This window comes from Ornithodoros turicata, chromosome 9, assembly GCF_037126465.1.
Source record: "Ornithodoros turicata isolate Travis chromosome 9, ASM3712646v1, whole genome shotgun sequence".
Taxonomy (NCBI): domain Eukaryota; kingdom Metazoa; phylum Arthropoda; class Arachnida; order Ixodida; family Argasidae; genus Ornithodoros; species Ornithodoros turicata.
This window is the reverse complement of record NC_088209.1, coordinates 34,596,222-34,611,777: the sequence shown is the minus strand read 5'-3', so window position 1 is coordinate 34,611,777 and position 15,556 is coordinate 34,596,222. Positions and strand designations below refer to the sequence as shown.

Sequence of the window (15,556 nt, the reverse complement as noted above, 5' to 3'; positions counted from 1 at the left end):
GCACAAGTCCATGCTGCTCAGCGTGAAACTTTACCTGCACGACACCTTGAAACACTTCCACTGACGATACATATGCTGATTCACCTAGTGCAGTCTTATCAACGTTGATATTCTCCGGCAACATTGCCAAAAAGACTGAGTGTGATACTCTCACTATTCCTTACAAGCGATTCTCTCAACACGACACGACACAAATACGTCAAATGTGGTCATTCGTCATAAAGGGGTGACCTTACCTCAAAACAGTTCTCAACCTGCCGTTCGGGTGACATCTCCAGAAAATTAGAAAGGTTTTTCTCTTCTCTCGCAACACACCTCGTCCTATACAAAAGAGGCGACAAGAAACATCAGCGCGGATGAATCGGCGGAATCGTCAGCATTAATCAGCCAACAGCCATCTCCAGAAAATAGGGCAGAGAAAGAACCTACGTGTTGATGACATACAGGACCATGTGTAGCAGATAAGGAATGAGGTGCATGTTGCTCTGGGGTCCCCCACCTCCGCTGTCCTCGCTGAACGACTTCTCCTGCGCAAACCTTCCCAATAGAAGCTTGAGATCGTGCAGCGTTGAGGCATAGCCGACATCCAAGTGTCCAGTACAGTCCTGAATGTATGTGTTGTGCCTGCATGGGATGTATCAGAGCACATGTCACCTTTGTTTTGTCTTCAAATGGAAGTGGTACCATATATGCCAGTGGCTTTTTGTTACAAATTATAGCCCTTTTGCAGTGTACCTTGCTAAACAGCTGGCAAAAGCAGACTCTGGCACCTGGGGCCCCCATAGGGGAAGGAGGCCGTTACACTTGGTGTTCGCATTTTGTAGGGCTGCACTTTCCCATTCGTCCCGTCCACGGGCGTGCCTGAAAGCGCCACATCAAGAAAAATTATTTGCGTCTTACGACAAGAATGTAAATAATGACAACTAATGATTCATCTCGAGTCTCGAGTGTTCTAGGTTCTATGAAAGCTCCTGGAACCAGAAACTTGCAGGAGGTAGTTGACCGGTGCAGTATTCAAGTTCTGCTGCTGGCAGATCGAGAATTGCACTGCTGCTAGTAGCCTGACCACCAAATGTTGTGCTCACGAGCATCACATTAAGAAACACCTTATTAAGAAGTATGCACATGCACACTATGTTTAGAGCCTGAAGTTTTAGGGTTTTACCAGATTCTTCCCCGAATTTGCACCCCGAATTGAAGGTTCACCCTTTAGGGTGAAACCCGATTTTTACCCGGCAAATTCCCCTCACTGGGATGTCTGTAGGAATGCATTAACTTGCTTTTTGGCAGCAAACGCAGTTACATCACCGTTTGTACCAAACCACCACAGTGAGTTTGAGTAACTGAACCCTATTTCTTCCCGAATTTAGCATACCGGCTGTTTTTTTCACTCGAATTCGCACAAATTTAGTGCACACGTTTACTTACCCGATTTTTAGCCCCCGAATTTTGAAAAAAATATTTCCCGAAAACTTCAGGCTCTAACTATGTTGGCTATTGCGTTCCAAAGCTTCGTACACCATCACCAGTATAACAGAGCTCCTGCGAATTGCTCCAGCAAGAAAACAAGCATCTTACGGTAGCAAATTCTGAAAGGGGTAGCGTACCTCACAGCTGCCATATGGCAATCAACATGAACAATGTTGAAGTGGGTAACCGTTGAGTAGCCGGGTGTCTTGCGCGGTTTGGCCTCATAGTCGTCGACGTTACAGCGCTTGGTAAAGGTGTAGATGCCGAGGACCTTGTTTGGCTGGAACTTGTAGCCCTCCCTGCAGATTATACAGATGGGTCCTGCTTCTTCACCCAGGTCCTCCATTTGTTTCAGTATCGAACTCTTTGCAGTCACCTGCAACATACACGTTGAAACAACAGTCACCTCCTTCTACTGCTTCACAATACAGTCGAACCTCGTTATAGCGAAGTCTCACGGGAACCGCGAATTTGTTCGTTGTATCCGAAATTCGTACTAAAAGAATACCTCCAGAAATTGTAGGAGATTGCCACTAAGCTGCTAACAAGTGCGTGCACCACGTTGTGGTATGATACAGTCAGGCTACAACACAAAATGATCACTCAAAAAAGCATATTTATTTGAAAAAATCTGTAATCACTTGTTGCCTCGTCGCGATAGCATTGCGCACGACGATGTCGCTCACCTTATCGAGACAACGAAATCCGTTGCAAACATCTGCTTCTGACGCCGTCGGATGTTCCAAGAGGAAGTCCTTTAATGTTCGCACCATGCTAAGCGCCTCGGCGCTGGTTACGCGAGAGTTCTCCGTGCCTTCGTTTCGCTGTCACCGCTGTCGTCATCACTGATTGCGTCAGCTCCAACCATCGTGTTCTGCGCGGTGACGGCAGCGATTATGTCACTGTCTGATAGCTCAGCTGCCACCACGAGCTCGTCGTCGGCCGACACAAAATCGCACCTGCTTCACCATTTGCAGACGCTTCCGCACGCTGGCTTCCACTTGGTGCCTAGCCTCGTTTGTTACCGATGTCGCCTCCGTGTCAACTTCCTCCGCGATGGCCGCGAACCCTCCCTTGGCAAAGCAGTTTCGGATTGTGGTGTGCGTGACGTCGTTCCACGCCCCGAACAACATCTCAATCGCATTTTCATTTCCAAAGACAACGCTTTCCGTTTGCGAGATATGGCGTACCAGCCGAAGGTGTACCCACGTTGTCCACACTGCCAGAAGGGAATGAATCACGTCACGCGTGGTCACGTGGGTGGAGGAGGACTGGACGCGGAGGTGGAGATGTGGCGAGGAGGAAGCGAGAGAATGCTGGCGGAGCGCCAGGCCAGGACGCGATCGCTCATTGATGTCATTCGTCTCATCGGTGACACGTAGGCGGCGGCGGTAATCTCCGTGGATAAGTCATTCCGCGATAAGAAATTCGGGGCAAAAACTTCGCAATAACCGAGGATGCGATGAAAATAGAGGAGATTACTTCGTTGTAGAAAAAAAATTTCCCACTGAACCAAAGCATGACCAACCAAGTAAAGAAAAAATTTCGTAATAACCGAAAATTCGCTATAACCGACTTCGTTTTAACGAGGTTCGACTGTACTGCATGTGTGGCTTATAAACAGAACAGTTCCTCACCTGGCCCTTTTCATTGGTACGCATGCCAAGCTGGCCGAGCTGTTTCTGACGCATGGCCATCGCCAGTCTCTTCTTCTCATCTCGCGTCTGCTTCCGTACCTCTTCAATCTTTTGTGCCACGTCGGGATGCTCCTTCAAGGCTTCCATCAGGTTCTCAGCCAAGGAACCCACGTGTTCGTCACTGGATACTTGTTCCAGTCTAAAGGCACACCGTATTGTTAATGCCACGAGACTTCCATTTCAATTATAATCAACTGTCCAGATTTGGAAAACTTTAGTGACAGAAGTATTGCTCATTGATTTAAGCTCACAATGCTGTAACGCTATATGGTTGCATTGCATGGGAAGGGCAAAACGTATCAGCGCTGCACTGGCTCGGGCATACACCCCTACCCGGCTGGACTGGGAAAGCGATCTTTTGGTGGGCCTGGACCGGGCCTGGACCGGGCCTGGTACTGTGCTGTGCCACTTTCTATGTTAGCCATGGCCAGCTAATGAGCCGTCAGGCTGAACCCAGACGGCCCAAGGATGCGACCCCTTGCAGTGCTCTAGTGTTCTCTCACTCACTCGACTCACCTGTGGATGATGGGAATGCACTCAGCACTGACTAGAATCTGTGTGGTCTCATGGCCCCTGCTCAGTCCGGTTAAAATGCGCAAGACGTATTTAAGAGCTGGCTTGGACGTGAACTCCTTCCAGTTTTCAGCAGTGCCCAGCAAGGAGCTTCTACGAAAACAGATAACAAATGATATTGTGCGTTATCATCGGACTGCCACGCGAGAAGAAATCAGATAAAATCTCGTACTTTGCTGGAGGAGCATGAATCAGCAGATACTGAACGGCGTCCTGCACAATCCCTTGTGCTACCATCAGCTCCTTGAGTCGATTGCCATTGTCATTGCGCTCGATGCCGGCACTGAGATTGCAGAAGCACTCCAATTGTATGTCGTCATCTGCAGTGTGCTCAAGATCAAAGCGACCAAAGTTGAGCTGTTGCTTGAAGTGCCCAATGAGTACTTCCATTTTGTCCTAGAACATAGAAGAACAAAAATCGTGCAGCAGAATATAAAATAGTTGACACTCATTTGCGGCACATATGGGCTGTACCGCACCCAAGAATAATAGCACTTAAGATATATATATAAGCTGTCCAAGTAGAAGATAAGCGTCCCCCTGTAACACAACGTGCTCACATTGTTTCGTATATGTTTAGCGTATAGTCCAATTTCACCCTTCATCTACTTCCAAATTTTCTACCAAATCAAACGCAATGTTTCTATGCATGTTGGACACACCACACGCGCTGCAGTCAGCCCTGCAGCATTCTTGCACCAGCTACATGCAAAAAAATAATGCTATAGCTCGGAAACAGTTGGTTCCGCAATAGCAACCATACACAAGATGCATATGCAACGTCCGATGTGATATTCACTGACAGCTTCTTTAAGCAGACATATTTTACCATCACATAAGTGGCAGCTTGTTTCGCCCAGAATTAGAAATTAAGGAGTAACACTCGATATTTACCACCTGAATTAGTGAATAAAGGTATCTCATTCCTAAAGTCAGATCCCATGCACGATTTCTGCAGATTTCTGCGACGATTTCTGCAGACGATTTCTGCAGACACGATGCAGATTTCTAATATGAAATCCAAACACCTCAGACTGCCTTGTTGATTCTTTACTAGTGATGCTTCCCAACGTAAGAATACACTGAACTCACCTCATCATTGAGGGTGAGGAATGGAACGACCCTCATTAGAAGCTGCAGCAGGCGAGATGATCCTTTCACCAATGGTGAGCCAACTTGGGCCAAGAGGAATGTGATGTCACCCTGGGTTACACCTGAAGGCACTGCAGGAGGAGTGCAGGCTGCTCCTTCAGCTAACACCACCTCAAGGGTGGACAACAGCTGCTCCGCCAATGAAGGATCGTCTGTGTCGAGAGTGAGGCGCAGTGCTGCCAAAAGTGTTGGCACTGCCTCCAGGGAGGGATCAAGCAGCTTCACCCTATTGCTCTTCACCTGCGACAAAATAGAGAGTCATTACTGAGGAGGAAACACACACTGCAAATACTGCACCGTGACTCAAGAGTACCAAAAGAGGGCAAAGGGCAGAGGAAGGTGCCTTGACATAAATAACACAACTTGATGGAACACAATCTTTGTTTGCAAACAAGGCCTAATGTTTTTAGGTCGGAAGCATACGTTGACCCGGCATTTTGCCGACGTTTTTTGCCCCTTGGGTTAGCAGCATTGGTGGCACTACTCATGTGGGTGCGTGGCTTGCCTATTCCTTCCCAAAGGTAATGTGCCATTCTCAACTGACCTCCTCAACACGCACCTCATTTCCACACTGAGATCCCCACTACCAAAATGAATTCAGAATTCGAAGCAATTACGCCTGGAAATTCGCTTTCTCTGTAAAATTTCATATATTATTTCATTAAATATTTATGTTATTAAAGGGGCATTAAAGTGCACAAATTTCCCCTAGCGGAATGAAAAATGCTGTTACCTTAACACCAACACAAAACGAACACAGTGTACACAATGTACTCTCTCTCCCTCTCCTCCTCAAGAAGCAATTGAATGCAGAGACGCCTCGATTGGTCTGCTCAAACGACCTCCCACTATGATTGGACAAATTGTTTGAGGAGACCAATGAGACCATGCTCCATATTGTTGGCCTTCTCGAGAAGAAGAGAGAGAGAGAGAGAGGGAAATCTTAAAGGAGTACAGAGGGCCATCCAAAAAAATTTCAGATTAAGACATCTGATGAAAATGTGTGTGTCATTATACCGAATAGCGCGAAAGGTTTTGATGTGTGCAATTTGTTTGCCAGAAAAAAACTCACATAAACATAGCTCCGCGCCTTCACCCTTAACTCGCCATTCCAGCTAAACCGAGGATGAGGAGGTATGATGGCACGTCACCGATGACGGCATAAGGGGACTCGTTCTGGTTTGCCGATCAGTGGGGGTCAGCGCATTGCTCCTTTGCCGCCGTAAACCTGTTTTGCCAGTTTTCCCGGAGAATTGGGGATACACGGAGCGCCCGAAGCTTTACCGAGCAAGGAGAAAGGCTTTATCAGAACCCCGAACAGCCGAGTAGCAGACGACAGAGGAGTAGAAGACAACATTTTTCTAGGCCAATCAGCGAGCGAGTCCTTATAGCGTCAGCGCGAGGTTCCAGGCAGATCACAGGCTGGTACTGCTCTTCACCACTGTTGCGCACGGTCGCTTTTTGCGGCATATTTAAAATTCAGTTTCTGCGATAATTATGACTCTGTGGTGTAAATTACTTCGCATGGTGCATCTTACTGGCAAACTTAACAGTTTTATAAGAAGAAAACTGGGTGTTAAAAATGACTTCTGTGCTACTTTAAATCACAAACAATGCAACAAATGGATCCTGTTCATTGTGTGTTGCTGTCAAGGCAATTCTGTGCCCCCTCCGAGTTCATCTGGAAGCTAGCTCCGACGTATAACCTTGCACCCAAGTGTTCTATTTGCAGCTTCTCCCTATACTACTAGCGGGTTGAGTGACAGAAAACGGAAGGCGTCATACCTTCACACAGAAGCCAAACAGCTTGAGTAGCACCGTAAGGAGCGGTCGTCCACGAGTGAGGTCATCGACTGAGGCGAGCCGTTGCAACATCACCTGCAATCCTCCACAGACGCCCATTACGTTGGCCAGACGATAAACTTCTTCCTCGTTCACTTCTTGGTTCTCTTTGGTGTCCAGCGACTCTATGAATTCTTCCGTGGCATCTCCCAGCAGACCACGCATGCGGTACACCACACGCATGGCTTCAGTCTCGCTGTTCTCCACACACCAAACCTGAGCAATTTGGAAGTACTAGTTTGGTATCGCGCCAGCCATTAAAATCCTTGCAAGCGAAGGAACAATTGAACATCTGTATGCAATAAGGGGATAAGTAAAAAAATACCAAACAGGGAGAACTTCGAGTGAATATCTGGTAAAGTAATTGCAGCTGGCTTTTCTCGAGTAACGCAAATTCAAAATGTGTAACATATATGTACGTGTCTACTCTACATGCATGTCCTGAAAGCATCGTTTTTGGGCGTGTGACTTGGCAGAAATTGAGCAAAATCCAGGAGCATGACATATCCCCCTTTTTCAATGTAACACCGCACGCACAGAGCATACAAAAATGATGCTGGACATTTCTAGTTGGGATGGGTCATAGTTTTTGCTCGACAGAATTTGCCGAGGACCAGGAATCCTTTGGAACCCTTATAGGAGCAGTGATGTGGCTCGAAGCATCTCTTCAATGCACTGGGTCACTAGGAAGGCAGTGCCATGCAAAATGGGCTTGATTGGATTTGAGACATCTACTCATTTAACGATGTCATAAGTCACCTCTTGGGCTGAAAATGACGAGGCGAAGCATAACTTCTGTGGCATGCAGATGCTGCCATGTGGCAGATCATTCCACAGCTGTGCAAACAAATTACTTCAGGCTCATTCATTGCTACTTTAAGATAACATTTTCCAACAACGTGAAGCATGCTGCAGTGGGAGTGTAACCAGGTCTCCAGTGCATTTCACACCCTTCTGTAAACATGAAGACGGTAATCACCTTGCGGTAGACGTCCTTGACAGGCAGGTCCAGACTAATAATCTTGTTGCACACTAGAAGTTCCATTCCGTTGTCATCTTCAAGAAGTGCTACAAGCTCACAGTCCTGGCAGATTTTGTTCTTGATGTCTCGCATCAGAGGCCCCATCCCAGGCTCAGTAGAGCTGTACGGATTGCCCAGCATACGGCCCTGAAGGAAATCTTCCTGCTGCGGATCCTTCTCAAGGGTAACAAAGAACTCTCCTGTGTCATTCTCTTCCTGCGAGGAAAAAAAAAGAAGAAATGCAGTAGCATTTAATGTCAATGCACCTGAACATATGGTATTGGAAGAAATCAATACCAAACAAACAAAGTGCAGTGTCATCCTTACCGGATAGATAAGCGAGCAGAGACGTTCGAAAATGAACACCGGCGTCCTGTAGTCCTCCAAGCCGTATTTCTTTACAGTTTCCACACAAACAGCCATGAAGGACTCAGTCTCAGATTCAGTACCTACACAAGCAATGATGCACTGTACTAATGCCACAGTTTTGCAGCCAAATGCAGCACTGATTCACAGACATCGTTTACTGATATTATCATTTACTGGGTGGGACTAGTAAACAAACCATTGACCACATTTAGTATGCCGGAATGGTGGAATACTGCAACTTATAATTTCCGCAGCAATGCATGAAATAAACAATAACATGTGGGAAATCTCATGATGTAGAGAGAGCAAAAGAAATGGCAAAGTGCTATACAGTAACAAATCACTGTAGTGTGCACCGTGACACATCAATGAGATTGCTGGACGCTGAGCTGAACTGTAAATAGAGCCTGAATTTTGGGGGAAATATTTTTTTTCTTCTAAATACAGGGGGTAAAAATTGGGTAAATGCTCCTTCCACTTTTCAACTTCACAGTGCCGTCTACGCTTTATTTGAACATGTCAACTGCAGCAATATGTACAAAAAAATATGCAGGCATCATGCCAGATTATAGTTCAAGCTTTTGTAGCTCTTTTCATTTCCTTTCTCTTTGCTCTGCACGTCTTCATCTCTAAGTGCCAGTACTGTCAACGAAAACTAAGTAGCTAGCTCCGTTTCATTTCCAGCCAGTTATGTGCCCTCGTGTAATGGGTCTGCACCAGCCCTTGAGGTATTTTCAGTAAATAAACAAATGCTGGCACTTTCCCTTCGTAAGCACTTTGTATCGTCACTGGTGTGAATACTTTGTTAGGTGCAAGCTAGGCTAAGGCTGCGACCACCCCAAGAGGCTGGACTGCAATAACACTAATGATAGCAGGGGGAAGCTTACCTGTAGTCATCTCTTCTAAAAGCTCCAACAGTTTATCCTGCGTTTCATCAATCAATTTAGTCCTTTGCACCACAAGCTTGCGGAGCGAGAGGTAGCCGTTGAGTACGCAGCCCACCAGTCGGGACTTGTAATGCTGGCGTATCGCATCCACTTCAACAAACGAGGCCAACAACTCTGTAAGCATCTTCAATGCAAATCCCTGCGAGAGGTCAGCATTCAGGGTAGTTTCTTCTAATTGAGTGAGCTGTTGAATCTCGGTAGTGATGAGCTCGCCCAGGTGAGGCAGGAGGCCCCGAATGGCCAGGTAGTGCTTCCAGTGGTCGGGGGCGATAAGGGACTGGTAGAGGGCAAGGAACTTTGCGCCATTCTCCCCGGCAGCACCCAAGTCATCCAGATACACGGTCAGCATGTCAAGGACTTCTTTGCAACGTGACGGCACCTGTGACGTGAAAGTCAAATTGCAAAATTGTCAGAATAAAAAAAAAAAAAGATCGTAGATCAATCAGAAAAGGACAATTTGTATAACTGTAGTGAGCAATGCCGTACGCATAAGGGCCAGAGGGCAAATGTGTCGGAATAGTGCACGTGGGTTAAGGACATTTCCCTTCAGGTTGATCTGCACGTTCTCTCTTGCTCACTTCCAAGTGTTCTTCCTAGATTGATGCAGATAAGGCTCTGCAGAGTCACGAGTGCAAATAAAAAATAATAAGCTACGCAAGTGGGGCAGATGTCTGTGCAGCCCCACAGTTTCCTTCTCGCCCCTATTGTTCATGAAGCGACCTCACTGGTCCCCTTCCCAAATAAGACACTTGTGGTTTCTTTTGAGAGTCCCTCCCACAAGTGGGATATAATGGAATACCTCCTTATTGCTGTGTTGTGCAGGCACTTCGTCTCATGGTTTCTCATGCTCTCTAGCTAAAGACAAATAGCCATTACAAAACGACAAACCTGACATAGTGCTTCAAGTAGCGAGCAGGCCACCATGCGTGCTTGCCTACAGGACGGATTGAAGAGGACGCGTCTCAACCAGCTGGGATCGGGGAGAAGGCGCAGAGGAGGGCCTTGTCTAAACAGCGTTCTCTGCCGCCAGCGCTGCGCATATTTCTCCGCCAGGTAACGAGATCTGATGTCTTCCCTTCGCATCCTGCGGCCACCTCCCAAGGACAAAGTGTCCGCAGGACGACGAGGACAGCGCTGTTTCCAGGCGGTAAACGACTGGCGTGGGTCGCCTTCGAGCCACCCCTGGAGGTCGACGCTCACTGACATACCTGAGTGGTGACACAAGAACAGACGTTACATATCTGGAGCAATATGTGCAATATGACCCTATGCACATTATTATCCTCAGCACACTTCAGCATTATCGTTGGCACATTTTGAAGGTTTGAATGTGTTGGATGGAAGAATAGCAGTGCAAAGTAATTACAATGTTACTGTTGCAAGCAAATTTAACACACATAGATTGAGCCTCGTGTTTTATGGCTAAACCCATTTTTGTAGGTTCGTACACCTTCCTTTATACCTTTTATCTCATTTTCAATTTCTTTAATATCCACGATGACCTTGCAAACCACTGAATACTATGTGCACACAATATGTCTTCCTATAAGTCACAAAATGCGTATGCGCGCTGGAACATCCTGACTTTTTCCCACGCCGTAACATTACTACACTCACTTAATGTCACGTAATGTTAACTTTTATCCTTGAAGTCAGTAGGAAGCAATTGCCAACACGTGACGTTTTGCAACAGTGAGACTGACATTTCTATAAGAACCAGAAAAACTTTTAGAGGGTGAAAATATACCAGAGGAACGAACTGTAGCCAAGTTCTCTACACTCTTGTCCTTGTTGCGTTTAGTTGATGGCGGTTCCGGTTTTATCACAGACTGTAGGATCTTCAGGCAGGGCAACGTGATGCACTCCATGACAACTGGGCTATGCGAGCTCACACCCAGCAGGAAGAGCTTCATCACGTACCTGATGAGAAACATTGCATAGAAGATACAAACACAATGCATAATCCAACCAAAATTTAAATTTCTCCTAAGTTATTTTGCTTGATATAGTCACTAACGGCACTTGGAATCTGTTGTAGAAGGGGAGGATAGAGAAGTGAGAGAGCATGCACCCTTTCCTCATTCGCACCTTGTGCAGAGATTTGAAAGGATTTGAGTTTTGGAAAGAGGAAAGAGAAAAGTTTTGAAAGGAAATAGATTTGAATTTGGGGAAGACACCCGGCAAAACAGTGTAAAGTGGAACAAACAGAAAAATTTAACCACGCATAGTGAGAACCTGAAGTTTTCGGGAAGTATTTTTTTTTCTAAATTCGTGGGGTAAAAATCGGGTAAATAAGCATGTGCTCTAAATTCATGCTAATTCGGGTGGAAAAACTTCCAGTACACTAAATTCGGGGAGAAATCGGGCTCAGTTACTCGAACTAACTTAACTGGTTTGGCACAAATGGTGAAGTAGATGCATTTCCTGCCAAACACGTTAGTGTGCATTCTCACAGACGTCTCAGTGAGGGCAATTTGCCAAGTAAAAATCAGGTTTCTACCCTAAAGAGGCAACCTTCAATTCGGGGTGCAAATTCAGGGGAAGAATCCGGTTAAACCCTAGAACTTGAGACTCTATGGAGAGTTTACCTCAGCCTCTGCTCCCAGCAGGAGTCTTCCTTCTGCAGCGACAGTGCCATGAGGGCCACTTCATGTCGAACAGCAGCAGGCAGGTCGGGACTGCCACCAATGGCGTGTGTCCCATCGGGTAACGTGCCCAGTGTTTCCTGCTGCAAAAATGATGCCCCAGCTCCTCCCGTGCTGCGCAAGAGAGCCAGGGATATGCGATCCATGAGGAGGGAGTGGAGGTCGTCGGTGGCTGCCGGATTGTCTCGGGTCAAGAGGCACAACAAGTGGCCGACTTGTGCCCAGCCTTGGCGAAGGTTATGTTCTACCAGCTCACCAATCAGGCCTTCTCCACACAGCAACCGTCTGGAATGTTAGACAGAAAGCCGGCTTAATTTTAAACGTTTCTCGAGGGTCAAAAAAGGTACAGCTTCAGAATTCTACACGATTCTTTAATTCCTGTTTTTCTGTGCAAATCACTGTGTCACTTCATGATATCTATGACTCATCATTGCAAGAAGCAAGGAAGGAGAGAACATCACTACAAGCTTCCTTTCCCTCCTTCTTTTGTGTTACCTGATGAAATAAACAAAATACAGTAACAGACATCTTCAGTGTCGGTTTCTGCATTTTGTTTATGTGATCTACAGGACTTGACTCCCCTCTTCGTATATATATACGCTACTGTTACCTGATGAACTAATAAGATACTCCTCCATAGCAACTTATGCTCTGAGTAGCATTTGGTAGCCACTTACGGGGAATAGACAAGCCGTTGTTCGGCTGCAACGATGGGCATTACTAGCAGCCTCCAATGAAACTCATAAAATGGGTAACTTAATTTACAACCACAGTACTGAACTGAGAATGTGGACAAGGTTCAAAACACTATGTTTTAGCGGAACTGAATCTGGATATCGCAATCAAACTTTTGTTTTTTCACTGAAATTTGCATGAGGGTTTGCCTGTGTTAACGCAACATCCAACATGAAAAAAAAAAAGTATTTAGCATTATGCGTAAAAGCATTTTGAAACTTTCTTGAGTTCACTTTCTTTTGCCCTTGTTTAACGTAAAGAAGACAAATCACATCTTCTCATTGAAGTGAGTGAAGCAGTTTAGTCTCAGAATCATTTTACTGTAAAGCAGTACCTGTACGGAGCATTTGTGGCGAGTGCACGCAGCAGGGTGATGCAGTGTTCCACAGCGGCACTGGCACAGCCGTAGCATTTACCAGAAGACTGCTTCGAAGCAGAGGCCATTCCCAGGGCGGAAGTCCCGGGTTCGCTCTTTGTTCCGAGGGCTCCACTTTGGCTCTGATGTTGCTTTCTGGCATCCCGCTGTTTCCGTTCATACTCAACCAGCTCTTTTCGTGAGGCCAGTACCTGCAGGGCAGCCCGACTATGCTTAGAAGATAAAATACAATAACTAATATTGAATTTAGCAGTGGCATACCACCACTTTCTTCCTGTAATTAGATCCTGCGTGGTGTTAACTATGCTCTCTTGAATGATTAAGGCTGGACATGAGTAACGATGAAGAGATAAGCAAGGGATGGACACCAAACATGAACACATGAGGGAAGCCCAGTCAAGTTGAGTGACCAGTCTGTTGTATCACTCACCTTCTGTACAATCTTGCTCAGCTCATCAAATGACGACTTGCAGTCTGAGCAATATTTCTGAGCCAGTTGCTGAATGGACCGGTTCACCGTGCTCGAAGCCGTCGTCGATGCCCCCGTTGCCGTCGTTGCTCCACCCGTAGCGGCTGCTTCTTCCTCCAACGCCTTGTCCACGAGCCCTTGCTCCTGAACCTTCAACAGCAGCAACTCCAATGCTGGCTTGTTTGCCACGAGCTGCTTATACACCTTGTCCGCTTTCTCGAGGAGTGCGTTGATGGCTGCCACAGCTTTCTTCCTGTCCTCCTCCCCTTCTATGGGGTCGACTGCACAGCAGGGCTTCGCAGTCAGCGTGTAATCGAACTTTGCGTACTTGCAAAACCCGCACGAGTTGCACAGGAAAGGGTCCTTCTCGTCATAGTTGATGGCCCTGCACTTGTGGCACTGGAAAACGTTCTCGCCGCAGTTCGAACACACCCCAGGGTTTGCGGGCACTGAGGCGCTGCACCTCGGGCACTGCAGCGTCTCCGACGATGCCTGCACGTTTTCATAGAAATCCGCATACTCTATCATCAGGTTGCACGCCACAATCGGCAGCGGAAACTCCATCTTGAGCTCCGTCTGGCCCGCGGAGAGGGAGCAGCGTTTGGCCCGGTGCCACAGTGCAGGTCGGTTCTTCAACTCAACGACCGACTGAACGGCCCGGTTGTTGTAGTAGATGTTGATGGTGCGCACCATCTTGCTGCGCTTGAGATCACCAATGCGGAGGACGATACGCGATACAGTGTGCGATCCGACTAACTTCACTATCTGGGTCGACGTCGTAAAACGGGAATCGACTTTGATCGCCGACAGCTTTATGTTTGCGTAAGGAACCTCAGGGTTGTTGCAGACAAGACAGGGCTCACTTTCGAGAAAATAGCCATCCAGTTCAACGAGGCCACGCAGGGCACTGTAGAGACTGGCGTTTGGATGCTGCGCGAGGACTTTGTCCTGCTGACGCAGGACCGAAAGGGCCAGTTCGGCAAACTCTTTTTCTGGCTGAGGAGCTCGTAGGGTCAGGTAGCCAAGGAGGTCGACAAACTGCGAGGCCTTGCGACCATGGCATGGGACCTGGCTCCACAGCTGCCATAGCAGGTCGAGGACGGCTTCTTGGCAGTCTGGCTGTGAGTGACGATGGAGGTGGTAGAGGAGAGAGTGCGCCTGCCAGCGCACGGAAGTAGAGTTTGATTCGAGTAAAAAGGCTTTGATGAACTGAGTCAGTAGGGTCTTGTTTAGGGACCGATTGACCTGCTGGGCCAGTGCAGAGCACTGAGCCTCGTCAGGTTCATTAGGCTCTTCGGAAGTTTCTCGTTCACGTCTATGCTTCGCTGGAGAGCTGGTGGCTGGTGGATGGGACTTGCCACTAGGCTGAGCAGTTGCTGTTGCAGACAATGCTGCAGAGCCACAGAGGGCGCACTGAAGAAGTTGCAGGATGGTTGAAGCGACGCCTTCATCCAGGAGGAAGCTCACCTGTACAAGACGGGATTCAATTGATGCAGCCATTCTAGGACACTATATTAAAACAATGAAGATTATGCAAATTATGACAATCCCATATCGCAGTAAAACATCAAATGATGGTCTAAACATCAGATAAACCCACAGACAAAAAATTCACAATAATGTTGTAACACCGTAGTAATGCATACAGCATAAAGGTTCCCCATTCAATCTAAAATGCCAGATTGTAGAAGGTGAAAATGACCTTCACACCATAGCTGCAGACCTGCTAAATGGCATCACTGTCAACAAGAAAGTCCCTTGCACAGATTGTGCATAGAGCCTCGTGTTTTAGGGTTAAACCTGGTAAAACCTGCTTTACTTAGGGTAAGACCCCCCCAAAAAAACTGAAACCTAACTTGGCAAATTGCCAATTCAGCCACCAATACGGGCATTGGAGTTCTCTAGGCTCTGCACATTCAACACAGCTGTTCCGCATCATGCGTTCATCTAAAGTGCCAGGAGCACTCTTTCTTTTATTTCCCACCTGATATTGCCCGATTTTACAGTTTTACACCTCCTGAAGTAACATCAGATTTTTATCTGGCCATTTAAAAAAAAACACAAAAGCCAAAAAACACACGTCATAATTATGTATAAGCTGCATGGACTGTACTATATCATGTTTATCGACAAAGGTCTGCAGCATGTGCTTTTGGTTGAGAAAAATCTTGGAATTAAAGTTTGCTTTCTCTTTGCAGGAATGACAAGTCTAATGCCAAACTTCAACATCAGTCAGACCACCAACAAAAAGAACAAAAAG

General features: G+C 46.8%; 1 protein-coding gene across 1 annotated transcript in view; it reads right to left on the bottom strand.

The window, feature by feature from the left end:
- Positions 1-15,556, bottom strand: part of LOC135368723 (E3 ubiquitin-protein ligase UBR4-like) — a 62,559-nt gene that overhangs the window by 1,587 nt on the left and 45,416 nt on the right. Inside the window, exons 64-80 of the mRNA XM_064602190.1 lie at positions 13,258-14,763; positions 12,786-13,018; positions 11,660-12,001; positions 10,819-10,991; positions 9,960-10,279; positions 9,012-9,450; positions 8,083-8,204; positions 7,714-7,971; positions 6,678-6,950; positions 4,833-5,132; positions 3,913-4,136; positions 3,684-3,833; positions 3,108-3,306; positions 1,608-1,846; positions 736-861; positions 430-624; positions 237-321 (exon numbers count right to left, since the gene is read on the bottom strand). Of these exons, the coding sequence (XP_064458260.1) occupies positions 237-321; positions 430-624; positions 736-861; positions 1,608-1,846; positions 3,108-3,306; positions 3,684-3,833; positions 3,913-4,136; positions 4,833-5,132; positions 6,678-6,950; positions 7,714-7,971; positions 8,083-8,204; positions 9,012-9,450; positions 9,960-10,279; positions 10,819-10,991; positions 11,660-12,001; positions 12,786-13,018; positions 13,258-14,763 (5,184 nt within the window). The remainder of the gene's footprint in view (positions 1-236; positions 322-429; positions 625-735; positions 862-1,607; positions 1,847-3,107; positions 3,307-3,683; positions 3,834-3,912; positions 4,137-4,832; positions 5,133-6,677; positions 6,951-7,713; positions 7,972-8,082; positions 8,205-9,011; positions 9,451-9,959; positions 10,280-10,818; positions 10,992-11,659; positions 12,002-12,785; positions 13,019-13,257; positions 14,764-15,556) is intronic.